Source organism: Pogona vitticeps, chromosome 7, assembly GCF_051106095.1.
Source record: "Pogona vitticeps strain Pit_001003342236 chromosome 7, PviZW2.1, whole genome shotgun sequence".
In the NCBI taxonomy this organism is placed as follows: domain Eukaryota; kingdom Metazoa; phylum Chordata; class Lepidosauria; order Squamata; family Agamidae; genus Pogona; species Pogona vitticeps.
The window spans coordinates 178,546-206,254 of NC_135789.1; the positions used below are offsets into that span (position 1 = coordinate 178,546).

The window sequence follows — 27,709 nt, forward strand, 5'->3', positions numbered from 1 at the left end:
AGCAGAGACTATGAATGGTCACTTTGCCATCCGTTTGCTCCCAAGTACAAGAAGAGTCCTTAGTTGGGTGGGACCCAGGGGCTCCTCCACCTTCATTACCAGGCTGGTACTCCGTTTATAACAGAGACGTCCTAGAAAGCTGGCTGAAGAGGAACATAATCCAAGGAAATTGTCACTGAACCTGGAGATCTCCTTTCCTGTCAACTTCCCTGCGAAGCAGCCCGGGACGGATGCTCTTTTCACCAGGGCAGGGCGGGGGAAGAGCCACTCTGTCTGGGGGCGTGGCTTCCTGACGTCAGCACAGGGCATGAATGAACAAGGCAGGAACTTTCCCACCAGCTCTCATTGAGCTTTTCTGTCGAAAGAGGTACAGCGATTCCCTAAAGAGAAGGAGGGAGCAAGCGGCCAAGCAGCAATCTGTTTAGGCACTCGCTCAGGCCACGGCATGGCCAGTCTCCGTGGGGTCAGCGGCCCCCTCCTGTCCCCCCTCTTTGTCCTGCTCCAGGTGACGCTCCAAGGAGTCCAGACCCGGGAGGGTAAGTCGTGTCTAGACTCCGCTATCTCTCCCTCCCTTTTCACAGGCATACCCTGGGTGGTGGGTTTCTTCTTCTCTCCGATCAAAGGTCTCGCTGCCACGCACTGGCTGCCGGGTACAGTGTTTCAGAGGAGCCCGTAGGGCCACGGGGCTGGGGGGGGGGCGTGGGGGGGAAGAGAAAGCCTGTGAGACGCCCATCCGGCTCTGGCTCTGCCATGCAAGCTGCCGCTGACTTGCTCACTCACTCACATGGCTGGGAAGACTTGTGGCGGCAGCAGTGACCAGGCTCTGCCATCTGGCCAACATTTCTCCCCTACCTGCTTGGCAGGCTTTTCCCAAAGCAGCTTTTCAAACTTTCTGCCCCCCCCCCTTTTGCGAACAGTCCATGTGAAGAAAGAAGTTTTCGCGGGTGCTCTCAAAGACAGAGATACAGGAAAGTGACCAGCGGAGGGTGTGTGGGTAAGGGTGGTTTGGAAGTGCCAAAACTGAAAGGAGCTGAAAAGTACCGAGGTCTTCGTAGCCTTGTGGAATCAAACTAACCCTGCTCGATTCCAGGGCCAGCCAAACTGTGAAGTGGCTGAAGAAATCCATCAAAATCCATTGTAGCTCTCTTTTAAGCCACAATGAGCCTGGAATCAGTGCACACATGTAGAGGGATCACTTCTTCATAATTTGTCTTAAATTGTGATAAACTGCATTGCGGGCAGTAGAATCAGGAAAAAAGTATCTTTATCTGTAGGAATAAATTGCTTTTGGCATGAGCCTCAGGGTAGAAGGGGAAAGGGCAGCTTCTTCGGTGGCACTGGTAGACCTGTTGAGGAGGATCCGTGGTAGGTTAATGGAGCCTACAGGGCCAGTGCCCGTCTATCTGTGAATTCCACGCATTGGGGAATAGCACAGGAGGGTCTTGTCTTGGTATCTTATCTGTGGGCTTCTTAGGAACTTCTAGCTATCTGCTGTCAAGGGAGGGCAGCTTAGGTGAGCCGTTGATAGAAGACTCCATTACAGTATACTTCTCTTCCTCTCGTTCTGAACTGTGCGAATAGGAACGATCCTGAAGTAGTTAGTAGTCTTACAGGTTGAAGGAGCATTGGGGTATTGGGAAATTCTTTCTAAAGATTGCTGAGGCACTTCTGAATCTTCAGTAGCACTGGGAAGAGACTGAAAGCTCAATTATTCACACAGCATTTTTAAAATTCCAGACTTGGTTCAATAGATACAGCTTTTGCATGGGAGATACCAACTGATTCAGGGTTACGGAATGCTGAGACTTGGGCCTAATGGAAGTCATTTTTCTTCCTTGGAAGAGATCATATAGGGGGGCACTTTGGCAGGTGAGGGATTGTGACTGAATAAGAGTTCTGTGGAATTCAGAAAACTGCACTCAAATGAAGATGGGGGGGGGGAGGGAATCCATTGTCCATTTCTTTTCTACAAAACTAACCACCACAGCTCAAATAGGAAACTGCACAGCCCAGATCGGAGACTGGGTGGAATTCTGATTCAGCACCCTGTCAAGTGAGGTGATTCACACACCTTGATTACACAAATGCACAGTGCCAGGTTGGGCAATGGAGGCAAATATTCCGGTTGCCACAAAAGAAGGGTGGGTCAAGGGGGGGCAGTGATTCACCATTAGGGGCTGGATGATCAATTCAATTTCAAAGCTTAATGGGATGTTCTTACAAATGCATCAGCAATGGTTCTTCTAATGCCATGAGGTTTAGGCAAATATATGATCTCAGTGCCCAGGCCTCTGCCTTCTTTTCCTGTTCCAGCGTTGCCCTTAAAAAGTGTCTGCTCTTAGATATGCAGTTGTTAGGGCTCATCTCTCCCAGTTCCTGAATGTGCCGCTGCAACTTGGGGGCTCGAACAAAAGCTAGAGCAGTTTTTTTCCCTCATTTCCCTTGCTCAGAAACGCAGAACAACTCTTTTCAAACACATACATCTTTTGCAACTTCAGATTTTGAGGGCCACCCATTTGTATATCTGCCATAGTAAGAATCCCCCCATGTCTGAAGCAGCCAGTCCACGGGCTTGAGTATTCAGGACTAAAAATCATGGCCAGTCCCCCTTGCCCAGCACTCTGGCGGGGCAGAGGCCAAGGATGGGAGCAAAGGCTGATTTCCACTGGGCAAGTCCAGACACATCCTTGGGTGTGCAGGGTTTTTTCCCCTCCAACCTGAAAGCCAAGATTTAATGGAGCCAGGAATCTTATCTCACAAGCAGGTCTCCTCTCGGGGAGATGTGTTGGGTAGCATTTTAGCAGAAGTGGTGAAAACAAATCCTTGACAAATGTACAGAAGACTTTTTCCTGTCTTTATTTATTTTTTGCCAATGATGCGATGAGTTACAGACTTTGTTGCCAGAGACTATCGACATTCTTTTCCCCAAATCAGTTACAAGTGCATCTTTCGAAAAAGGCTGGTAGCGTACAGTAACTTATTCTTCTTCTGTGCAAACAGGGATGTTGTTGTTCAAAATACACAGAAGTTTTCATGGGGTGTTGGAGACCCCTAAAATGTAGAAGTCCAAAAGGTGGGGGTATACTTTCCTAGCCCACAGTACCATCCATGATAATTTGACATACATAAGGCTAACAGTTTTTCTGATTTTTGAATTTCGAATGACATCTTTTTCATGATATATAGAAAACTTGCTAATTAAACCTTCTAAAAAAGAATGAACTGAGGTGGTGTCATGTACGTACACATATGTTGTGCACGTATACAGAACAAAATTTGAATGGCATATACGTCTGGATAGCAACTAGCAGCCTTGATCCAAATCGAGTCCCTATAGCTAGCATCAACGCCCCTCTCCCCTTGTCTTGCTGAAGCAGTAGTCAGAGTGCGGCAGAAGCCAGAGAAGTGGCCGATGTCTCTCCTACTGTATTCCAAATGCATAATGAAGTTGGGCTAACCAACAAGTCGTCTGGAGACAGAAGGCTTGCTGAAAAATGTGGGGTTTGGCTGCAGAATCGCTTCTAATCTCAAAAGGGCAGATGCTGTCCTTTTTTCTGCACATCCATCAAATTGCTTTAAAAAGCAACAAAAAGGGAGTGTAGGGTTGTCTGAAGAGGAGAGGCATCAGTGGTGCAACTAGACTGAGTCAAACATACTCTGTAATGCCATGCCACAATGCTGCTTCTTCCAAACCTCAAACCCAAAGGGCCCCGCTTGGCTTGTTGGAGAGAAGGCAGGAATGTTAATGAAGAGCCATGGATGCCTGGGCTTTAATTACGCTGGGGAACTAAAGAGATGAAGAGGGTTCTATCCAGTAAACAGCTCTCTCCAGTCTGATTGTCTTGGCTCTGTTAACTGTGGACTCGTGCCTCTACTAATGGAACTGGGAGGTCTGCAGTTTCAGAGCAGCACCCAACATTCTAAAAACATGACTATGGGACAATGAGACAGACAACTATTTAAGCCACCCTTTGCATCTCTCTGTTGCTGTAAATGCACCTTGTTCATCCATGCAGATCTCAATAGCTGAAGACACCAAGAGATTAGACTCATGGAGTTTCTGCCTATCTGGGGCACATGTGTGGCATTCCTTCTTTCTTTCAAGGTGCCTAAAAGATGCCAGCATTTCTCCCTCAGAACCACAACATCTCTTTTCTTGTCTAACACGAAACAAACTCCATGTATTATGACTGAAGTTAGTCATTTGCCTCTTCAACCAGCCTGTGTTTACTTGCTGGAGAAAATGCCCATAGTAGTTATCTTTTTATCCTTGGACTTTGCTAACTCCAGATCTGCAGGAGTTACTTCTGGCCATTGATGCTTAGGCAAAATCACAGAGGAATGTAGGCGTTTTCAAAGGTTGAATCCTGGGACTGTATTCACCCACTCATCAGCCTGTCCGTTTTTTCCAACGTAAGCATTGAGGAACCTTGTGCCTTGAAATGGATAAATAAGGTAATAGATACAAGGGAATTGTAGTACAGTGGACCCTCGACTTACAGACGGCTCGACTTACAGACTTTTCGAGTTACAGACTTCTCTGGCTGCAAAATTTAGATTCGACTTGCAGCCGGAGAATCGACTTACAGACCAGAAAAAACCCAAAATGGAACAAAAATAGAATAAAACCCGCCGGTTATGGGATTAATTGGTTTTCAATGCATTGTAGGTCAATGGAGATTCGACCTACAGAATTTTCGACTTGCAGACACCATTCCAATACGGATTAATTCCGTAAGTAGAGGGTCCACTGTACTTGTTAACCCTTCTATTTAATCAGAATTTCCAGAGCTCAAAGTTGGATCCACTGAAGGATCCTCTTCACCTCTAGCTTTCCCCTCATCTCAGCTGGATGTTTGGGGCTAGCAGAGAGAGAAAGAGAGAAGGCAAGAGAAAGAGAGAGAGAGAGAGAGAGAGAGAGAGAGACCGAGACATTTGATTTTGGGCTTCATTATCATTGAGCTCAGCTGCTGACTGTGAACCACTTTGTCAGGAATCTTCAGTCAAGCATAGACTGTGGTGTGGTTTTCTCTTTTCTCCCCATCTACCTCTGGGTTAGGCTTTCCATGCTACTGAAGCAGACAGTTTAAAGAAATTGAAATACTATAGTGAAGGGTAATATTTAAAATTAACTCTGGAAATTGGTGGTAAGAAAAGCTGTTCCAGATGCTGCTTGCAAATACTTTGAGGGAGAATCCAGGGAAACTTTGGACAACACACAAGTGCTGGCTTTGGTTTTTTGATTATAAGTAAAAGGAGAAGCATTTCCTCCTTCTTTTAACATTAAATAAGCAGAAGAGGCTCTGATCTGGTATTTGATTTTCTTATTTCAAGGTAGCTTGGAAGAGACAGCAACTCCAGTCCAGCTGTTAAGAGAATATATCAGAATTATGTCCGAATTGAGTCAAGCAAACACAGATTCCAATTCCTTTTTAGCCATGAGGTTCATTGGATTGGTGGTCACTCTCTCTCCGACAAATCTACTTCACTGGGATGTTGTAAAGGTGAAACGGAGAGATTGAAATCATGTATGCCACCTTGAGTTCACTGGAGGCAAATTTGAGTGACTGCAGATGCACCAAAGCAGGGTTCCTGCTTTCTGCCTGCCACAGGATCTTGGCTAGGCAGATGGGATTCCTACTTCATCCATCCAAAGAGATTTTGCATTAGCTGCTGATCTCAAAAGGTACACAGAACCAAATGTCTGGAGGAAGCTGGAAATGATCTTCATTCCTGCTTTGGAAGCCTGACATGACAGTAGCTTCTGCCAGGTTTCTTGACCCAGAAGAGGGCAAAGACTGAAATCCTGCCACATCAGGATTTCACATGCAGAAATTTCACATGTGGCCGTCAAAATGTCCTCAGTTCACAGGATAGGAAGCATATTCTGGATGTCTACTGGGAATCACACACTAACTACAGAGGTACCAACATTGATAAACTACAATTCCCCATGTTCTGGGTGGTAAGGGTAGGTTTGAGAGGTTTCAAAAGGCTTAATGCTGCTGAGTAGGCACACACCCTTTTGAGAGAAAATAGCTGCCATTGATGCCTGTTTTCTCTGTAGATCTAAATGCAAACTAGAGCTTTAAAACAAATTACAGTAAAAGATATGTACATGTTTCTGTCCAAGACTTGGATTTAGCTATCCCCATTACAGTTCTTAGGCAATCCTACCAGCACCGGTCCCTGCTTTTAAACAAAGGCTCAGTACCGCTCTATTCCCGAGTTGGGAATTCCCTTCTGGAATCGACTGACATCTCTTGGAGCCATGGGTGCCTACCTCTTTAGCACCAAGACCTCGGTGACCACAATGACCTCAATCCTAGTGGAGACTCACATGCAAGAGGGACTCCATTCGAACACAAGAATGGGGCAGAGTTATACATGTTCAAATGTGTCCTATGCTAAGCCTACAGGAGCAGCAACAGGACTAGGGTATCTGGGAAGGGATATCTTTATCTTCAAAGAGCTGTAACTCTTGAGAACAAATTGCTAGAATCATGACAGGATACTGGGCTAAAATACAATACAATAAATTATAAAAGGCATATAGGTATTGTATTATATTGTGAGTCTCCAGTCTCTCCCTCTCTCTTTTTAAAGCCTTTATTAGGAAGAGTCTAAGCATTTTGGTGGCATATGAAATGAAATGCACATAAAAAGGATGCCAACCTTTATCCGACACACAGGTATTGCTCACTCTGCAGAGCCTGTATGTGCCGCCTTCAGCTTTCTCCTCCCCAGTGTCAGCTGTTATTTCACTTACTCATCTCTCCCTCCAAGCCTCATCTATCATTTGGACAGACTGCAAGTTTTAAAACAGCATGCATCAAGTTTAGCAAACCAGAATCTAAGCAGTCTTTGCCTCTTACAAGCAGAGCTCATGTTGCCAGAGATCAGGCTGACTTGTTTTCAACAGGAGTTTATGGCACTTATTTCTTATCTATTCATTTATTTTATTTATAGGCCACCTTTCTCTTTCTAAGGAGATCCAAGGCAGTATTCAGATGTATTCTGGCTCAGAGTTTGCTGAGTGTGTATGTGTCAAAGGGAATTTTCACAGGCACAGGGCAAACACTCCAAGTGAAATTTGGTGTCTGCTCTTGAGAGAAGACACAGAACAGTGGAATAGCCAAGAAGGAATCCTCATTTTATCTTGGTCCTTAAATGTAGAGCACTTTAATGCCAGTGCTTAGATCTGCAGGAAAACAGTGGTTGCGTTCAGTCGTTTAGTCGTGTCCGACTCCTCGTGACCCCATGGACCAGAGCACGCCAGGCCCTCCTATCTTCTACCGCCTCCCGGAGTTGTGTCAAATTCATGTTGGTTGCTTCGGTGACACTGTCCAACCATCTCATCCTCGGTCGTCCCCTTCTCCTCTTGCCTTCACACTTTCCCAACATCAAAGTCTTTTCCAAGGAGTCTTCTCTTCTCATGAGATGGCCAAAGTACTGGAGCCTCAGCTTCAGGATCTGTCCTTCCAGTGAGCACTCAGGGTTGATTTCCTTTAGAATTGATAGATTTGTTCTCTTTGCAGTCCAGGGAACTCTCAAGAGTCTCCTCCAGCACCACAATTCAAAGGCACCAATTCTTCGGCGATTAGGCAGCAGGAAAAGAGGAAGACCAAATGTGAGATGGATTGACTCCTTAATGGAACTACATTACTGTGTTTGCAGGGCTGTTGAGGACCAGCCATTTTGGTAATTGACCATTCACAGAGAGACACCCACAAAGACCAGTGAAAGCTGAACCCAAAGAGGTCCTTTGGTGGCCAGACTCTCAGGTCTGTGGGCTCCCTCTGGAGAGGTCAACAATGCACTATTTCTTTGTGTTTTACATTCTGCCTAGCTCATCCGCGATGCAATTGCAGTGCCTCTCTGGCAGCCTTTGTGGGGAGGGGGCACTGCCTTCTGCTAGTTCTAAATACAATAGTTATTCAGGTGCAAGTAAGAGGAGAAAGGCTCCCCCCCGCTCGAAAGGGTAAGTCTTGCTTTGTAAACGTCTGAAGCAAAAGCAGGCGGATACCAGTCCCTGCCCGCCACTGGTGGCATCCGCCCACCTCAAGATGCACCAGGCTTGTTCTCTGTGCTGGAATCTGACTTTAATGAGGGGTTTGGAGCTTGGCAACAAAACATGGGTGTTTCATCCAAAAGCTGTGTCTGGAAAAGATTTGTGGAGGAAAAGAATCTCTGGAGAGTGGAACGGAAGGCATAACAAACCCCAGAGACTGGCAGGAGTATCTGTGGGGGAGAAGGAAAGGGCACAGACACTAAGAAGGATCTCTTCCTTTTTAGAGCGAGGTAGAGCACATGTTTGTATGCAGAAAGCCCAGATTCCATCTCTGGCAAGATAGGGCTTGAGAACAAAGCTAGGAAAACACAAGAGAGCCACTGCCTTTGTAAGCAATACCAGGTTAGACTGTAAGGGATCTCCTTAGGAAAGAGGTCAAAGATAATCAGACAGTGTGCCTGCTTCACCCGTGGGAAGTTTTCTGGTTCAGACCCTAGCTGCATTTTCAGATTTTGGGGATAGAGATATACTCGTGGTCCGTTGTTTTGTTCCATGAGCTCATGGACTATTTGTTCTGAAATCATTCACCCCTCCCAACAACCCTGCCTTTCTTTTAGCCCAGGTAACCCCACTTGCCTCCAAGTGAATGTTCTTTTGAAGAGTACCTTGTGATTTCTGCTCCAAGGTTGGGGAACATGGTCCTTAGACTATGTACTTCCTCGTTCACAATTCCCTGGTGATCATCCACCTCTCTGTTTGCAGTTCTTTGCCCTTCCATCTTAGGGCTCCTGCCCTGTTTCCAAACAACTGGCCTCTGTTTTTACAGCCTCAACAGGTTAGTCAGCACCTTCTTCTTAGCTTGAGGAAAAAACATGATATACAGTAAACCAAAAGACAAACTTTACTGTGAGATAAAAGCCAGATAACTGGACTTCCGGGGTTTTTTAATGGCACCTTCCTACCATCACATTTTGTACAGTTAAGTACCGTGCAGTTAAGGTGGTCTTGCCTACGACAAGAAGCAATGCACAATCTCGTTCAATCTGATAATCAGCCACTGTAGACCAACAGCTTCTCATCCTGACATCCATTTGCAAGATTTGCTTGGTTTCCTTTCCTTTTCTATGAGGTGTTTAGTTGGAATAGGATTCTGCTAGGCAATAACCCTCTTTTGTGTTTCTTTTCCTTTCCAGTTGTCCTGCTTGATTTTGCCAAGGCACAGGGGGATCTGGGCTGGCTCAATCATCCCTATGGGAAAGGTGTAAGTTTGAAATCTTTTACGGCATACTGGTTCTATTTTAATGGAAAGACAAGTTCCTTCAATATTTTGTTTTGGGGTTGAAGATCTAAAACTCCACTTACAGTGATAAAATATATAATTGACAATAAACTACCCTTTTAGTGGCACTTGAAACAGATACCTTTAATTGTTTAAATATATGCATAACAATTTTCCCGGGATTCAGGAACTCCAAGTTGAATTATTGCACCTAATGCAGATGGTTTTGTACACACCAGAAAAAAATAGAATCACGGAAGGGGAAAGATTGTGTGTATTTATTTTTTGTAAGCAGATGTGCATTTTGGGGAAAAAGCTCATCTAATGGGATTGATTGAGGTGATTACTGGAAATAACTTTTTTCAAAATATTCAGCAACTCATGGAAAATAAACCAATCACTACGAAGTAGCCAGATTTGCTGAATAAAATCTCCATGTAATATCCCTTGGATGTAAAGTCAGCACGGAATTCTGTGTCCACTGTGTCCTCCTTTTTTGTTTCCCAGGACATCTAACTGGCCACAACTGAAAACAAGATCCCAAATAAGAGTGATTTAGCTTGACACTTGAACCTGCCCTCCACTTCTAATTAACTGTACAGAAAAGTAGTCACTATCAGTTTAAGGGTTAAAAGCCACTGTAGACTACATACTGTTCCCAGAGGAAGTTATTTCCACATCTTTGTGAATTTGCATGAAAGAACACTCAATTTAGTGACTATGCTCTTCTCCTTCTACTAGTGGGATCTTCTCCAGAACGTCATGAATGAGTCGCTTATTTACATCTATTCTGTCTGCAACGTGATGGAGGGAGATCAAGACAACTGGTTGCGGACAAACTGGATCTACCGCAGTGAAGCTCAGCGCATCTTCATTGAACTCCAGTTCACGGTTCGAGACTGCAACAGCTTCCCCAGTGGGACAGGCACCTGCAAGGAAACCTTCAACCTTTATTACGCTGAGTCGGACTTTGATTACGGCATCAATTTTCAGAAACGTCAGTTCCGCAAGATTGACACCATCGCTCCAGATGAAATTACCTTGCGTGAGGACTTTGACACACGCAATGTCAAGATCAATACAGAGGTGCGCTCAGTTGGACCCCTAACTCGCAAGGGTTTCTATCTTGCCTTTCAGGACATTGGGGCTTGTGTGGCCCTCCTCTCGGTCCGTATCTATTACAAAAAGTGCCCAGGAATCTTCCACAACATGGCAAGTTTCCCTGAAACCATTGCTGGTGCTGATTCACAGCCCTTGGCCAAGGTGCCGGGGACATGCGTGCAGCATGCTGTGGCCCGAGAGGAGCCTCTCATGCACTGCAACTCAGATGGAGAATGGCTGGTGCCCATTGGTGAATGCCTCTGTCGTGAAGGGTATGAGAAAGACGGGGATAGCTGCAGAGGTAAGTCTGCTCTCATTTTATTTTGTTTTTCTGTTGTATTTCCAGCCTGCTTTAGTCCTAGGATTCTCAGCAACATTACAAAATTAGGTCCAGAGTCCAATAAAAGAGCCAACAATTGAGATGAAACATGGAATTTATGTTACTTCACACCTTTCCCATTCTTGCTCTTCAGAAGCACCTCATTAAAGGCAAGTCACTGGTTCTCCCTTCTCCCTCCACAGATCTGTCTTCTTGTGCTGTGGAAAGAGGGAAAATACTACTCTTAAGTGGTTCACTCCTTCAATTCTTTTGACTTTTCTTTGCATTTCCTGTGCAGATGTGGAAAGAGCAAGAGATGTCTCCTGATCTTGGTGGTCAAAGTGTGGTTTGTTCCACCTTGGCAGTTAGATATTTTGCCAGGATCAGTTGCAGGCAACTCTGAAAACTCAGTGCAGTGGTTCTCCTTTAGGTGGGCTGCTATAGGCAGCCACACAGAAGCAAGCAACTTCTTCCTTATGGGCTATTGGTGGTGCCAAAGCAGAAAGGGAACACCATCTTCTGCCTTGGATGTGCTACCACCTGGCAAACTTTTCACCTGTCAGGAACAGATCAGGAAGGCTTTGGATGCTGCAGGTGCTTGACAGAGCCCAGGTAGGCATCCTTAGGGAAAATAATTGTTTTCCAGTGCTGCCAGTGGTTATTTGACAGGTGTTGTTCAGAAGTGAGGCGGTGCCACTGCTGCTAACTTTCCAGGTTTGAGTATAAACCAAGGGTCTTGGGTTTAATTAAGTAAGGGTTTAATTAAGTAAAGAGAGAATCGGGTAGCCCCGAATGCTAATGGTACAGTACTTACTTAGGCTTCACCTTCCACTTTTATTGAAAGTGAGCCAAATCTCCAGAGAGAACAGAAAGCAGAAAGATGTTATCCATCCCCACTCAAAGCCCTGTTTTTGCCAAGTGGGGAGCCAAAGGAGAAGAGGGAGGGCAAGAGATAAGAGGCAAAATGCTTTGCTTTAGGAATGTGTCTGTATTTTGCAAGAAGAAAGAGATAAGGAATCTTTAAGGTTATGGAGCAATGCAGGCCTCCTGAACAAGCATTTCACATCCCTATCTACCTGATAGAGGATACGGTCAGACTTCCTTCCTACCTGCTGCTGCCAGACAGCTATGTTCTCAGGAGTGAAACGGGGGGCCTGAAACACAGGCAAAGGAATTGCTGACAACCTGCTTCTTGAGATGCTAAATGCCTTTGTTTTGAGGAAAAGCAATCTTTGCTTTTTTCACAGTTCTTATTGCGGATGGGCAAATAATTTGTCAGAGGTCCATTATTCTGTGCGGCACTACCTGTTTTCTATCCTGAAACTTTCAGCATTTAATCAACACATTTCTTAAGCTCACTATGCATTATTATTTTTTTGGGGGGGGGGGAATGTGCAAAAACTCATGTGTACACATTTTTAAAATTTGCCCTGCCAATGCTGTTAAATTCATATGAACATGTGCATATTTCCATGTAGGAAAAACATCTCACATTTCAAAGTGGGAATGCCATATCTCACGTCATCTATGGAGGAAAAAAAAGACACCCCAGTATTAGGGCTTTACTCCTGCCTTCTTTGATTCAGGATTTGCAAAGCATGAGTACCCTCCTCAGCTGACCCATCTACCTCTTTAGAGTGTGAACTCCAGGAGGCCATCTTTCCCTTACACACTTTCTTTCCTGGATCACGTTTATCTCCAGTAAGCAACCCCTCTCCTTCCTTCCTTCAGCTCAGCTAGAAACAGACTAGAATAACATTATCCAGAGCTTTTCACTTTCCCTCAGACTATTATGGAAACAAGTGGTGTTCATACACAAACTATACACCCAGCATTCCCCATCTCACTGTATAGGAAGGGTTCTAAAAACACTGGTTCTCTGTCCTGTCTGAATGGAGGCATTGTGCCCCAGGAATGGGTGGGTGTGCGTGCGTGCATGTGGGTAGGGACCCCACTGCCTAATAATCCTCCTCATTAAACCCGACAAAGCTGTTGGAGCTGTGAATAGTGAGGGCTGACACTTCCCTTTGTCCCATTCAGCCTTCCTCCCTCGCATGTCTCCTCACACCTCCAATCTTGATTCACATTTTCTCCTCATCAGCCACAACTGAGTCTTAACTTCAGGTTCCTAGAGATAACATATTGAACAAAGAGAGTCCTATTTACTTGTCCAACACCTGCTGGTACCAAAAGTCCAAACACTTTTGTAGTTACATATACATATTTAAGATTTCACCTAGTGATGAACTCCGCAAGACTTAAACCTGCTTTCTCTAGTGCTTTGAAAGCAAAGTCACTCATACGTTCTTTACTCTGCTCAGTTTGTAACTCTGCATAAAACATGTTTGCCTGAAATATAAAATAGTCTACTTAATATATTCATCTCTTTCACGGCATTACTACATGTTTCCTAGAGTTTGTAAGCTGCCCCCTAGGAAGAACTGAGAATCTCCCAGTGGTGGCCAACAAGGTAGCCAGTTTTTAAAGTTGGAAAAGTTGCTGTTGACTCATGAAATTGCATTTAGACAAGGTGGCAAAAGTATCTGTATCCTTCATTGGCAACCCCACCCCTTCCCAATTCTGGGAAAATCCCTGGCACAGCAGAGAGCAATACTAGAGTAAAGGGGAGAAACCAGTCTTGGGGAGCAGACAGGCTGCTCTGCCATGTGGGGCACTTTCTGTTAACCTGGCTGTCCCCACCCACCACATACCATCCTGTTCAGCCTAAAGCAGCCGTTTCCTCCCGCCAGTGGGGGGAGGGTGTGTGTGTGTGGAAAAAGGAATTTGCCCTTTTGTGTAAAGATACTCTGACCTTCCATCCTCCATGGGGAGGCCCATAGGGAGGAAACAAAGGCAGTTTATCTCCAGAAATAAACACAGATACTCTTTGCTTCCTGTGCACAATCTCCACCACCACGCTTTTTTACCTCCTGCTGCCAGCAAATTCTCTTGGGCCACCAGCAATTCCCTCTCCTCACCCCTCTTTTGCCTCACCCTGTTTCGGCTTTCAACAAAACACATGCCGAAGGGAACACTATTCCTTGGGAACCCACTAAGGTTGGCTGCGTTATCCTCCCAGCAAAGTAAGTCTCTCTAAAGCCCTGCTCCTTCAATCAAGCCCCTTGGCAGGCATGCCATACCACCGCACACCGACTCAAGCCTTATGCCAGCAAGAGTTCAGCACTGATTAGTAGTCAAGTGGTATAATATCTAAAAGATGAATTATTCAACAGGGCCTGGTGCAGTCAAGCTCCATATGTATGCACAGGGTTGGGGGGACGATGTTCTAGTTATCAGGGTTGAAAATTTTGTCTTTTCATTTTTACTAAGGTAGCTGCAAGTTGGAATTGACTTTAAAAAAACACTTTGTTCTCCTTTTAAATGGGCAGCAGACTACTTATTCAAAATTCAAGCAAGTGTTTTCTTAAAATAACAGGTGACAAGAACCAACTTTTAAAAGTGCCTCTTTGGAGATTATGCATCTGTGCATCATCTGAAAACAGACAATGCACCACGACTTGCTTGAGAACTGTTGGTGACTTCAGTACCGCTTTAAATTAACAAACTAATCTATTTCTTTTCCTTTAACTCAGTTACAAAATTCTCTTTTAGTCTTCAGTGGTTAGGAAAAGGAAATAGTCCCTGTAGGGATACTTTAGACATTACTTGAGTTTTATAAAGAAGAGGGAAATGTTTAGCCTACAACATCCCCTCTTTAATGCTGGGACACAGCTTATGGCAATGACCTGTCCCAGCAGGCAGCACTCCAAAGGCATAGAGAGAATCCATCTAATCCAATTTTTCTAGCCTAAAATTATGTGGGACTGGTTGGGTCCATGTTGCTACGAAGACTCCACAATAGGTCAAGAGGATGGTGTGAGTACGCACCTGTTCAACATCCCGGTCCCCCCCCCCCATCTTCACCACGATCACCACTCCCTTTTAATATCGGGGAAGCAGCTGCTGGAGTACCTGCTGGTGGAAGCCCCAGGACAGCCTCAACATGCCTGAATTGCTCACCAAACTTTCTTCCCGGAAACAGATTTTGGCCAAGGAAAGGGGGAGGGGTGTTATATGTCTTCAGATTGATTGGAAACTGATGCTTATGAGGGCAGCTAAAGTGTTCCAATTTGTTAACAACCTAGGCAGCCTGCAGGAGGTCTCATCTTGTGATGGGGTCTCCCCATCCCACTGCACAAGCTTGAACGAGCTATCCCACATCCCTTGAACCCTATTCTCATCAGGGAGGGAGGGGAAGTACCCACCTCTTCCTTCTCTACCCCAACCGGGTTTAGCACTGTGGATGCAAAAGGGGGGTGGGGTGGGGTTGAGGGCATCCCCTCTTGGGTTGTTTTAGGGGATTTACCTCTCTGCAGGATGTGCCCCATGTCTCCCAAAGTCTAGGGTGTACCTTTTCAACAGCTGTGCTAGATGCACTGGTTCTATAAAACTGGTCCTGGGACTTATGCCTACTACTAAAGTATATTCTCCAGTCAGCAAGAGATTCTCTCCCCAACAATGAAGTGGCAGTGCTTTTCCTTTATATGCAAGAAGTCCTTGGCATCTACAGGTACGGAGGGAAATACCCCACCTCCAAAGGACAAAAAACTGTTCCTGTCATTCAGTGTACACAACTCAAGAGCTAAATGAGCTGAGGTTCTGGCTCAATATAATGTAGATTCCTGAGTTACAAATTGCCTAGTGAAGGAAATGCATTGTTCACAGGTCCTAAAGAATGCCTCGTTACGGTCTGTAGGCCCTGTTTAAAACTCTTATTTCATTGTAAGAGACATATATTTCTGTTCTAAAAATGGAATATTAAATCACCCTAATAATAAGTATTTCAGGGACTAAATGCCGGCATTGAAACTGCCAATTTCAGGGTTTGAGTATGGTGTTACCTGCCTTGCATATGTTCTTTTTTCCTTTTGCATATTATTTTCTATCAACATCCACACACTTATTGTCTTAGTCCAGACAAGACTCAACACTGAGCACCTTGTGTTAGTTACACAGTGACAGTTTGTTCTAAGCAAGAGACCACACACAAAATATTGATGGAGGTTTACATGGGATGCCATTTCTAAATAATCAGCTTTCAAGGACTAGCCCTCTCTCTCTCTCTCTCTGTAACTTCACCAATTAGATATATTGGTGTGTAGTTAAAACTGGAGTGGAACTAGAGACATAGCAGAGGCAAAAGTTTGGAAACACCAAAGATTAAAGCTGATAAGAGCAGGAGTTAGTTGAATGAAGGGCATTTTGCAACTCCCCTTCTGGAATCTCAGGCATGACTGAGTGGAACTGGGAAAGCTCCCCCCCCCGCCCGCCCTCTGTATATACATGTGGCTGCAGCCATAGAGAACTCATACATGTTTCTCTGCCATTTTAACCTTCTTTTAGAAGATTTTTATTTTTCCTTAAGTCACTCCAGGTCTGATGTCCTGGAATATGGTACAGATTGCTCTCAGGCCATACTAGACCACTAACCTGTGCTTGGCAAGTGTCATGAATATGTGCTTCTTCACTAGCATAATTCTTCCTTTGGCTTACCCTGGGCAAATTTTCTGTGACTGTGGAAAAATTCAATCAATGCAACACCTAATGCACATCCAACTTATGTCCCATCCTGTGGACAAAGGAAGATTTGGCAAACGGCCAAGAATACTCTATCATTGTAGTCTACTATTCACGCTATTTATTTTATTGTATTTATTAGGTCTCCTATTGTATTTTATGGTATTTTGTTTTGCACTTTTATAATTTATTGATGTTGTTATGTTTTGTGATTCTATTGTTCTTACTGTTTAGTTGTTTTAAACCGCCCAGAGTGGCCTTGGCTGCCAGATGGGCGGTATAGAAATGAATATAAATAATTCTGGTAAAAATAATCTAATTATCTTAACATTTAAAATTGTTTTTAATTTAAACTATATTTCATATATTTCCATAATTTGAAATTGTGTAACACTCTAATAGGAATAACAGAAAGACCCTGGGCTGGACAGGGCAGGAGGAAAGTTGCTGCTCCCATTGTCATGTTAGCAAAAGAGCAGTTAGGCATGTAGTGAATCTCTAAGGAACTTAGCTTCTTTGTATCCCAGTAAAAGGGAAGAGATAGAATCAGAGACTTTGTGGGCAGAGCTTAATCCTGTGGGAAAAATTATTCAGCTCGAAAATACTGTGTGATGAGTAACTCAAGTACAGTACAGGCAAAGGCCAGATGTTAATTTCCTCTATAGTCATGGTGCATGCATGATGCATGTGATATGCTATAAATACTGAAATAGCACCAAAGAACTGGGGAGCTATGTTCCATCTACATGGGAGCTGGTATTTTTAAGATACGTTTGTCCAGTTTTCAAAAGGGTATTTATAAATAGGTATAGAAACAAAGTATGTATCAGTTTAAAATGTATACAATTCACTTTGCTGCTAACAGTTAAGTTCAAATCATGATGATGGTCTATTGCTTCATTTTAAAACACAGCTGAAGATGTGATTTCAAAGCATGTACACAAGAATACCTTGAGTTTGGTCCTTGTGACTTGTCCTTTCCCATTTTATATGCAGGGAGAATAAACAGTGAGTTTTGTTCGTGATCAACTGTTAATCCATGTCCATCTTTCAATTTACATCCTGATCTTTCTAACAGAAGCCACTATCTCCAGTTTGTTGGCCCATCTTTTCTTTTGTTCATGTGTCCTATCATTATAAAGCCCAGGAAGATTAACCCACTGTCTTCATGCTCTCTTTGCAGCTTGTTCTCCTGGGTTCTTCAAAGAGAACATCTCTAACAGTGCCTGTTCGAAATGCCCCTCGCACACACTGCCCTCTTCCGAAGGCTCCACTTCCTGTCCTTGTGAGGAAGGCTATTTTCGGGCCTTGAGTGATCCTGTCTCTATGCCATGCACACGTAAGTGAGATCAGAGTAGCAGCGCTGCTTATGTTCCAAGGAAACGTAAAGGCTTCAAGCCCCGCTCCAGTTCCTATTATTATCACGAACTATGACCACTTGATTAAATTAGGACACCCAGCTCATTTATGGGTCTGAATGTGCCTACTACATATGTGGATATGCAACTGGGGATCCAATCTGACGACACACACTCATGGAAGAGTAATAGCTGCACGATTCTTCATTCTGACTGCATAGACCTTAACCTCCACATGCAGAGGCATTTTGTCAATGATTATTAAACAGCAACTGGGGAGAACTATGGGCACCTTGCTCAGTTTGAATTGGTTAGAGGAGGGCAGATAGAAAGTGATGACAGTGAGATGCTCTCATCTGGGCAAGGCAAGGGTTGTTATGAAGAGCAGAAATCCACCAGAGGTAGAAGAAAAGAACCACCAAGTCCAAAGGAAGGAAGCAGGGAGAGTACTAGCAAGACAGATATCAAGCTAAGCAAATGACTAATCTGGTGGGCGACCTTCCACTCTGTATCAAAGGGGATCCTGTTTTTTTAATAACACTTCTCTGTTCTCTGCTCCGCAGAGCCGCCTTCAGCTCCCCACCGCGTCACAGCAATTGGCCTGGGTGCCAAGGTGCAACTCCGGTGGTCAACACCCCGGAACACAGGAGGCCGCAAGGATATCACCTACAGTATTACATGTGAACAGTGTTGGCCAGAGTCGGGGGAATGCCGCCCCTGCGACTCCACCCTTCGGTACTCAGAAAACCCAGACCATTTTGCTGGCACATCCCTGACCATCAGTGACCTGGAGCCACACGTTAACTATACCTTCACCGTAGAGGCCCACAATGGAGTATCCTCTTTCAGCACACAGCGTAGCTACAGCGTGACCAGTATCAGTGTGAACCAGACAGGTAAGAGGCAGACACATTAAAGGGACCCAAGCAGCTGGTGTGGATTGCAGGACTCAATTATTTAGGATAATGTAATTTTTCCTGAAGGCATGATTTCTGCCTTCAAGTCTTGTCTGAAGTCTTTCCAGAGTCTACTGAGATCTACTACTGGGATCAATTAGGCTCATCTTGGTATGACCCAGCACAGTTGCAGACAGTTTACTGTGTTTCTGTAGTTTTTTAACATGTTGATTTCTTAAAAGCAAAGAGACTGGTGCAGCCATATATGGGGAAAGTTGCACAGCCTTATTTACTTATTAACTGATATATTTCTAACTCACCTATGTGAGTGGACCTCACACATCAGAGAGTAATCAATAAAAGTTATTACAGATTACCTTTACAGTACTGGAAAAGGAACAAATTGATATAAATTCAACTAATAAATGAATAATAAAATAAAATACAAATGGCCTATCAGCATGATAGATGTTTCCCATCTGCTGTAATATATGTAGGACGATGATATTCAAATAAGTAACTGCCTTGTGACCACTGATGAGTCTTTCCAGTCTGGACATTTTATATGAATCTATGGCTATTCACTGACTGTTTATTATGGCAAATCAGGTGACTTGGCAAAAGCAGTCACATTACTTAGACGGGGGTGGGAATGGTGGGGACAATTCATTGCACATTAGCCTTGCCTAATCTTTCTCTTTCTCGTTATTAAGAACCTCCACGAGTGACTTCAGTGACAATGGACAGCCGTACTGCCACCAGTCTCACCCTATCCTGGACTGTACCTCCACGGCAACAGAACTATGTCTGGAAATATCAGGTCACTTACAAGAAAAAGGTACCTCTGTCTTGTCACTTCGCTGTATTTAATTTGCTTCTTCAAACTACCAGCAACCCTGCCTCCCTACTTCTCTAACATTCTTGCATGCTGTAGGAGGTTTTACTTGCTACTCTATCAATGCTGATTTTTTAATCAGCTCTGTGCATTTACATTTTTTTTTGTTTTTTTTGGCAGAAGGACGAACACAGCTACTCTGTGTTACGCTGTGATGAGAATTCTGTGACCCTTCCTAAACTTAGCCCTGGAACCAAGTACTTGGTGAGCGTCCAGGCACTGACCCAGGAGGGTCAGGGGGCCCACAGTGTGGAGCAAGAGTTTGAGACACTTCCAGAACGTGAGTTTTTGGTGGGCAAAGAGAAGAGGGGCTGGGGCAAAGTCCCCAGGAGTGAATCAAGGCGCAATAGCAGTCACAGTTCCCTAATCACAGCTATCATTCCTTTTCTCTACAGACTCTGATGGCACTAATACCACAGTAGTCCTTTGGGGTTCCATTGCTGGCTGTCTCTTTATGGGTTTGGTTGTCCTAGCAACTGTGTTCTTCATTCGACGAAGGTATGTATTTTACTCTCCCTCCCCCCATTTATTTACAGATAGAGTCAGATTTTAAGAAAGCTGAGAGAGGCTATTTCCAAAGTCAAAGACATACATGTCACTGAGTTACCTCCGATTAATCAGTCTTTGCAGATTGAGAAACAAAACAGAATCTTATTTTCCAGAGGCAACAGTAGATGAGCATAAACTTCTTCAAGTGCCTTCGGAGTACTGTCTTTAACCTAGTTTCCAAACAATACATTACCTGATCAACTTGATTCTTTTCACTTGTATTACTAGTGGTTGCGTGACAAAATGGGAGAGGACTGGACCTTAAGCTCAGCTCCCAAAGCACCTGATGCTGATTAGACACTTTAGAAATCAATGCAAGAAAATGGCAATTTGTAGCTACAGTACATTGGTCTTTGTCTACATTTCAAGATAGATAGATAGATAGATAGATAGATAGATAGATAGATAGATAGATAGATAGAGAGAGAGAGAGAGAGAGAGAGAGAGAGAGATGTGTATATGTGTGTTACAAGGCTTTGATAATGAAATCTCTTCATTGTATAGGAATGGTGATAGGACACACTACATTGTCTTTAATACTCTCGGTCAAACCCTTTTTGTCATTCAGGAAGAAGAAGCTGAGGTCCCGGCAAACATCAGAGGATGTTTACTTCTCTAAGTCTGGTAAGTAATAATTCCAGCCTAGATCAGTGCACTTGATGCATAAGCAACATTTCCAAAAAATTGAACATTACAAAGAACAGGAAAGGCTCCAGAGCCACAATGTGGTGGCCAACTTAGACCCTGAGGATGAGCATTCACTGTTAATTGGAAGTAAACTTAACTGAGCATTCTTCCTTGCCCTTGGTATTCTGCCCCATATATGGAGCCAGGAAGGAAAGGAATAAGTGGTGATACTTGGTATGAGAGCCTAGTGTTGGTTCAACTTTTCTACAACTTCTGTCTTTGAAGGGAAGAGTTCCCCTTGCTGAGGAGATCCTCTTTATCTTTTCACCCCAGATCAGCTCAAGCCCCTGAAAACCTATGTGGATCCCCACACATATGAGGACCCAAATCAGGCTGTGCTGAAGTTCACCACTGAGATTCATCCTTCTTGCATTTCACGGCAGAAAGTCATTGGGGCAGGTAAGATATATCACAATAAGCTCACACTTAATTAATGTGTGTGGAGGGTTCTATTCTCTTGGTCCAGTTGTGACTAGCTCAAAAAGGTGAGTGAAAGCTGAATACTGTCTTGAGCCTTTGGGTTGATGCCCCCCCATCCCCAAACTTCTATCCTTGACTGAAAAGAGTTGTTTAACTCTCCCTGCTTTCCTCCTACCAGGTGAATTTGGAGAAGTCTATAAGGGGACCCTAAAAAGTGGCAAGAAGGAGATCCCAGTGGCCATCAAGACACTAAAATCTGGCTACACAGAGAAGCAACGCATAGACTTCCTGAGTGAAGCAACCATTATGGGCCAGTTTTGCCATCACAACATCATCCACTTGGAGGGAGTAATATCAAAATGTAAGAACCTGTAGTCGGAATTCCATGAGACAACTGATTCTAAAATGCCCGCTCTTGAAGAACTACAGCAAGGGTCTGATTTTATGGATTGTTTCTTCTTCTTTTTCTTTCCAGATAAGCCTTTTATGATCATCACAGAATACATGGAGAATGGTGCTCTGGATAAATTCCTACGGGTAGGTCCAAGATTTTCTCTTTGTCAGCCCTCTGCTCATGCATACAGTGAGAGGCCTGAAATGCATACAGCAGATTGGCTGGTCTCAACTTCCTAAGCACTCTTGACAGAAGCTTGCAGATTTCCCCCTAGAATTTCCCTTCAGAGGGGGATAAGAAGCTTATTCTGTACCATAATTGATCTTCTGTTTTAAAAGCCTGTCATTAGTTGTTTAGCTCACATATGTGGTCCTGAATTGCTTCCTTCTTTTCTTAACAGGAAAAGGATGGGGAATTCTGTGTTATCCAGCTGGTAGGCATGTTGAGGGGCATCGCCTCTGGTATGAAGTATTTGGCCAGCATGAACTATGTCCACCGCGATTTGGCTGCTCGCAATATTCTTGTTGACAGCCAGCTGGTCTGTAAAGTCTCTGACTTCGGCCTTTCTCGTGTCCTGGAGGATGATCCTGATGCCACTTACACCACAAGTGTGAGTACTACCAGCATGCTGGCCATCATCTTCAGTTCTGACTATTTCTCAGTATTCCCAGTGAAGAGAGGGGATCCATTTTTGCTATGAATATTGTAGGGAATGGGATAAAAAGCTGACTAAATTACATACATTATTGGCATCTGGAGGAGGTATTAGAAACAGAGAATCCAGAAGCAAGTGTGGAATTCAGGAGTCCAGACAGAGGAAATTGTTGGTAACACGTGATCAATGGCATAACTGTGCATTGCTGCACATTCTCCATTGGTAGGAATTCTGGTTGAGATCCAGGCACAATGGGGACCTGAGAAGAACCAAGCAAGGCTTGAAAAACATCTGAAGGAAGAGAAACAAAGGAAAGAAGGAACAATCCCCAGGCCTTCTAAGATGGATGGCTGTGGTTTCTGTCCTAAGAGGTCAAACTCCTAGTCATTGGCATCCATGATTTGACTAAGTCTGGTTTAGACACAGCCTCCTTATAGGCCATTACACAAAAGTAAAAATACACTTGGAGAGCCAGGGAATTTGATTGGTCTTCTCTCTTGTACATCAGAGTGCATTTTTTGAAACAAAGGTCTGGATACTCATTTCCTTCTTTCCCCTCCCAGGGTGGGAAAATCCCTATCCGATGGACAGCTCCTGAGGCTATCTCTCATCGCAAGTTTACTTCAGCCAGCGATGTCTGGAGTTATGGAATCGTTATGTGGGAGGTGATGTCGAATGGTGAACGACCTTACTGGGAGCTTTCCAATCATGAGGTGAGGCCTTGGATGTTCCTTTGTGGATGTTAGCTTAGGCATCAGTGATGTCCTCATTGGGAATGTTGGTGGATTCCTTATTCCCACTTTCAGGGAGAAAATAGTTTCAGTCACCTAATCCATTTGACAATCTCACTTTCAATTCTTGATGAAAGCTTTTCATTCTAACATACCAGTGTGAATATTTTCTTTAACTTCCATTAGTCCTGGTGATGGGCTTTGTGATGTGAACTGTACCTATCCGTTATTCTTTCTGACCAGTCAAGAATGAGTCATCCATGAATCTTGATTGAATCTTACATGCAAAGAAATGGAGAATGCTAATGTTGTCATTATGTGTTACCAAGTCACCTCCAGGTCATCTCATAAGGAGTTCTGCTCAAGTCTTGCATACTAATGGCTGTGGCTTCCTTTAATGGATTAATCCATTTTATGTAAACACTTCTTTTGAACTTCTGAGTTTACACTTGATTTTATTATTTGTCTTTCTGCCACTCCATTGTATCTTTAAAGTTCTCCACATCCATTTTTTAAAAAAAATATTTATCTCCTGTCAGCTTTCTCCATTGTTCAGCTTTCACAACTGTACATACTAATTAAGAATTACTATAGTACTAATGATCTTGGTTTGGTTTCCAGAGATACATCCCTACATTTAATAATATTTTCTAGTTCATTCATAACCTTCAACTTTCTTTTTCTTTCCTGGCTGAGGTTCTTGATTGATACTGGATGAAGGCACAAAAAAATCTAACTGTCATCCTCACATCTCTTCTAGTTCTTCCAGTCTCTATTAGTTCTCTCACTCCAAGTACTATCATATTTAAAATTTTCTATTTCTTGATTTCCCATTTCAAACTTACTTTGACTTGTACTTCTCACATTCTTTGTCCCAATTATGTGTCATAGAGCACAATACATCACAACTAGGTGTTATTTCTGATTTAATCCAGTGGCTTCATTTATGACAGTGCTATCATAATTGCCTTTGTTCTTCTTTAGTAGCTGACTAAATGTGGGAGTGCCTTCCAACATTGTCTCTCATTTCATTTTGGGTCATCTTATCATAGAGTTTTCAAAGTATAAATATTCAGATGTGAATCCTGATTTCTGCTCACTAATAACAAGATAGCTCGAGCATCGCTGCCACTGTCTGTAAAATATCCTCCTGCAGTGTTACCTTCCTCTTTCGCTGCAACCCAGTATCTGCTTTCTATGTTAGGTTGACAGATCGCTCAGAGTTTCTCCTCACCCATCACTACTACAACTATTAATTCTTTGCTGCTAAAGAAGATGGGTACATCTTATTCTCGTGTTTCATCTTTGACCATGCCACCATGAGTGATCCTGCAAGGAATCTAGAATTAGAACGGATCTAGCCTTCCAAAAAGTAGTGCTTTAAGGTTCCAAACCCTCTTACTAGTTTTAGGTATGCATCCATGAACGGAAGTGATTGTCTTAGACAAGATTAAAGATAAGTTATCTGTCCTGCAATATCTGTCTCTGATACAGCTTCTTGTGATAGGCTGACCAATTAGTACTCCTTCCAGACTGACATAAGCTGAATCGATTTACTGTTGTTCAATCTTCTACTCTTCTTGTTCACAAACAGGTGATGAAAGCAATAAACGAAGGCTTTCGGCTTCCTGTACCCTTGGACTGCCCTTCTGCCATCTACCAGTTGATGATGCGATGCTGGCAACAAGACAGAAGCCATCGGCCCAAGTTCACCGATATTGTGAGCATCTTGGACAAGCTTATCCGTGCCCCTGAATCGCTCAAGACATTGGCAGAGTTCGATCCTCGGTAGGTATCAGTCTGAGCAGAGCTACTTCCTTTCCAAATATCCACTTTCTTTTCCAGTTCCTTCATTTGGAAATTGATTTTGCCCTTCTTTGCTAATTATTCCCCTCAAATTTTTGCCAAATGCCTGCCCTCCACACCATAGAAAGGAGCTAAATCTAAACAGTGGGGTGTGGCTCTTTTTTTTCCCCCCTCTGAAGGATCTCCATCCGCCTACCCAGCACCAGTGGCTCAGAAGGGATCCCTTTCCGAACTGTGGGCGAGTGGTTGGAATCCATCAAAATGCACCAGTATACGGAGCACTTCACAGCTGCGGGGTATAATGTCATTGAGAAGGTGGTGCAGATGTCCAATGAGTGAGTTTGTCTTCACAAATAGTGCCCGTGGCAATTTTCACTTTCTCCATCCTGCTTTACCTAAGTAGCAGCTAAATAAGATTGTTTTTCTTTTTTTTTTCTGGTGGGGGGAGGCAAAGTGCTTTTTCTTTAAAAGACGTATCTGTTCTCCTGACAGAGGAAATAGCTGGATTCCATGGTTTTATTTTAAAAGGATGTTCTAGAGTCACTGAGAATATTATGATCCAACATGACCTCTTCACCATCCGTTTTAAAGAGAGAGGCTCTTCTTGGTTCCACCTTTGAGACAGAAGCTCATGCTCTTTAATTGTACATGGACTTCACGGAAGATAATCTATAGCAAAATGCAGATGATTAGGCACACCTTTCTCTTGAAATCCCTGCAGGAGGTCCTAATGCTGCTTAACCTTTTTCATATGAATCTGGCCTTGGAAATTCCTTGATACTGCTATATGACGTATGGAGACAGCAAATGTCAAGATAAATATTGGAGGCAGCAGAGAAGACAGATATTTAAATTAATAGAGATCATTTGCTTACCTCTACCCTCATCCTGCATATCACAATATTGTCACCAATCTCATTAGCTCTCCCTTTTCTCTCCATTTCCAGTGATATTAAAAGAATTGGAGTACGTCTACCAGGACACCAGAAGCGCATTGCCTACAGCCTGATGGGATTGAAGGAACAGGTCAGCACCACTGGCATTCCAATTTGAACTGGGCAAATCTTACCCTTCACTTGTAGTAGCTCTGTTGCCTGATTTAGCTACTCAGTGGTCAAGCCAAGGACAATTTGGCAAACATAATTCCTGGCACATACTTGAAATGAAGAATCCAAGTGACCTCTTGCAAAGGATGCCAACTTACAAAGAACGAAGCGGACGTCTGTTTTCTTCTGAGTTTCCTCAGCATCCCTTAATATTTATTGCTTGGCCTCTTATTTCATATGCCTGCTGACGTCTGCAAGCATTATTCTGTGGTATTGGAAGGCTCCAGGATGAGGCGTCAGGCTCTGCCGCACATTCTAGCTTCACACTGCCAAGCAGAAGTGCCAAAAGCCACATTTCATTCATTCTGCCGTGTCTCTAGCTTCAATAGTTCCTGGGGCTACCAGAAGAGCATTGCCACGCTTTCTGCCAGTTCACTTTCTCCTACTTACAGTCCTGCACAAGACCAACCAAAGTACTGTACCAGAGAGCTGTTTGTTCCATTGTCAGTATGTCCAAACCTGCTTTACTGTTCCAACAGCCTACTCTTTTCCACATTCAGAAGCCTGAAAAAATGTTTTTTTCTTATAGACATGTTTTCTCTGTTGCAGAGATGGAAGAGAGAGGACTCTTATAAACACAGCTTGTCTTTAAAAGCAAACCTCGGCTGTTTCAGCTTCTGCACATTCTTGATTTCCCCTTTTTTGTTCAAGCACTAAAGGACTTTTCCTTCAACCTTCTCACTTTTTAAGAAGCCAAACCAGGTTGAATGAAGAATAAGGCCTTAGACAGACTGTTCTTGTAACATTTGAGTTTCAGCTTTGAAGTGTTTTTTCCAAGGATAACCAACTATGACTCTCCAAAGAGTTATTTCATGCCTGCCTGCCTTTATTCCGTTTTTTTTAGCCCATCCCTGAAATGCACTCATGACTTTTACTGTCAATTATTTTCCGTTCATTATTATTACTTTCCCTTTTTAAAATATGTTAATTTATTTTTTATATTTATTGATTTAAAAGCAGATACAGTATGTTGCTAATAAGGATAATCATGCACCATTTATACATGTGAAGTTTACTTTGTGTGTGTGTGAATATTCTCCAGCTTTAATTAAAAAAGTGTTTTTTCCTTTGTTATTGTTCCTACAGTGTATGTTTATACATGTTGAAAAGACTTTGTTTTCCTTAAGAATCCACCTACTGAGCATTACCAAGCCTCACAACCAGAATCAGAAAGGTCTGGTCTTTGTGGCTTCCTCCAGTTCAGGCAGGAGACAAGTGGAAATAAAGGAGCTAGAATTAAGGATGTCAGACACAAGATAGGGCTTTGGAACCCAGTACATGATTAATTTTATGAACTCTTGTTTCCACAAGATATGGTCAGAGCATTTCATCTAGCTGGATTTCAAAGGGACCTGCTTCTGCTGCATTGCTCTTTTAGTCCTTTAGCCTTACAGTCTACGAGCTATAGAAATGGGCAAGACTCCACCTGGACTTGAGGAGATGACTTATAAGCATAATTTTCTTGCTTTAAAAAACTTCCCCAGCAGTCCTCATTTCCAGCAATGTTTTGCTTGCCTCCATGCCATGCTCTTGTGAGTCTGCTTTGCATTATTGTCAAATGATTTAGCTAGCAATATGCACTTTCCTTGATTGGTGGGATTGTAAAGAAAAAGGAGGAAGAATTAGAACAGATGTTAAAAAACAGTATGAAGGACACACCTTCCAGGGACTGAGGCACTTCAGGAGGTAGCATGGGAATCCCATCTCCAAGAGCACTGGATTATTACATCTCTGCACCCTGGAAACTACGTTGACTGGAATCTTCTTTCTCCCCAGTATGCCATCTTACAACAGGGTGGATGTAGGAACTTTCGAATCAAGGGAATGCAAAAACACCCTCTTGCCTCTTCCCTCTCTGCCCATTGTACTGACTACAGTCAATATTATGTGGACTACAGTCCCTGTAGGTTAACTCAATGAGTCTA

General features: G+C 43.5%; 1 protein-coding gene and 1 long non-coding RNA gene across 3 annotated transcripts in view; one reads left to right on the plus strand and one right to left on the minus strand.

The window, feature by feature from the left end:
• The window catches only part of LOC110073156 (uncharacterized), an 86,677-nt gene that overhangs the window by 34,368 nt on the left and 24,600 nt on the right, over window positions 1-27,709 (minus strand). The window contains exon 4 of one of the 2 annotated variants that reach the window (XR_002299518.3): window positions 8,912-10,928. The exons of the other annotated variant lie outside the window; for it this stretch is intronic. This is a non-coding gene — a long non-coding RNA (uncharacterized LOC110073156). Of the gene's footprint in view, window positions 1-8,911; window positions 10,929-27,709 lie in introns of those variants that run through there. 2 annotated transcript variants of the gene reach the window in all.
• Window positions 405-26,858, plus strand: EPHA2 (EPH receptor A2). The gene is made up of 17 exons (XM_020782032.3): window positions 405-536; window positions 9,205-9,272; window positions 10,032-10,692; window positions 17,471-17,626; window positions 18,209-18,541; window positions 19,255-19,379; window positions 19,557-19,716; window positions 19,832-19,934; window positions 20,554-20,609; window positions 20,946-21,071; window positions 21,271-21,453; window positions 21,568-21,629; window positions 21,887-22,096; window positions 22,705-22,854; window positions 24,467-24,660; window positions 24,858-25,013; window positions 25,626-26,858. The coding sequence occupies exons 1-17, from the start codon at window positions 446-448 to the stop codon at window positions 25,729-25,731; spliced, it is 2,940 nt and encodes a 979-aa protein (XP_020637691.3). The 5' UTR covers window positions 405-445; the 3' UTR covers window positions 25,732-26,858.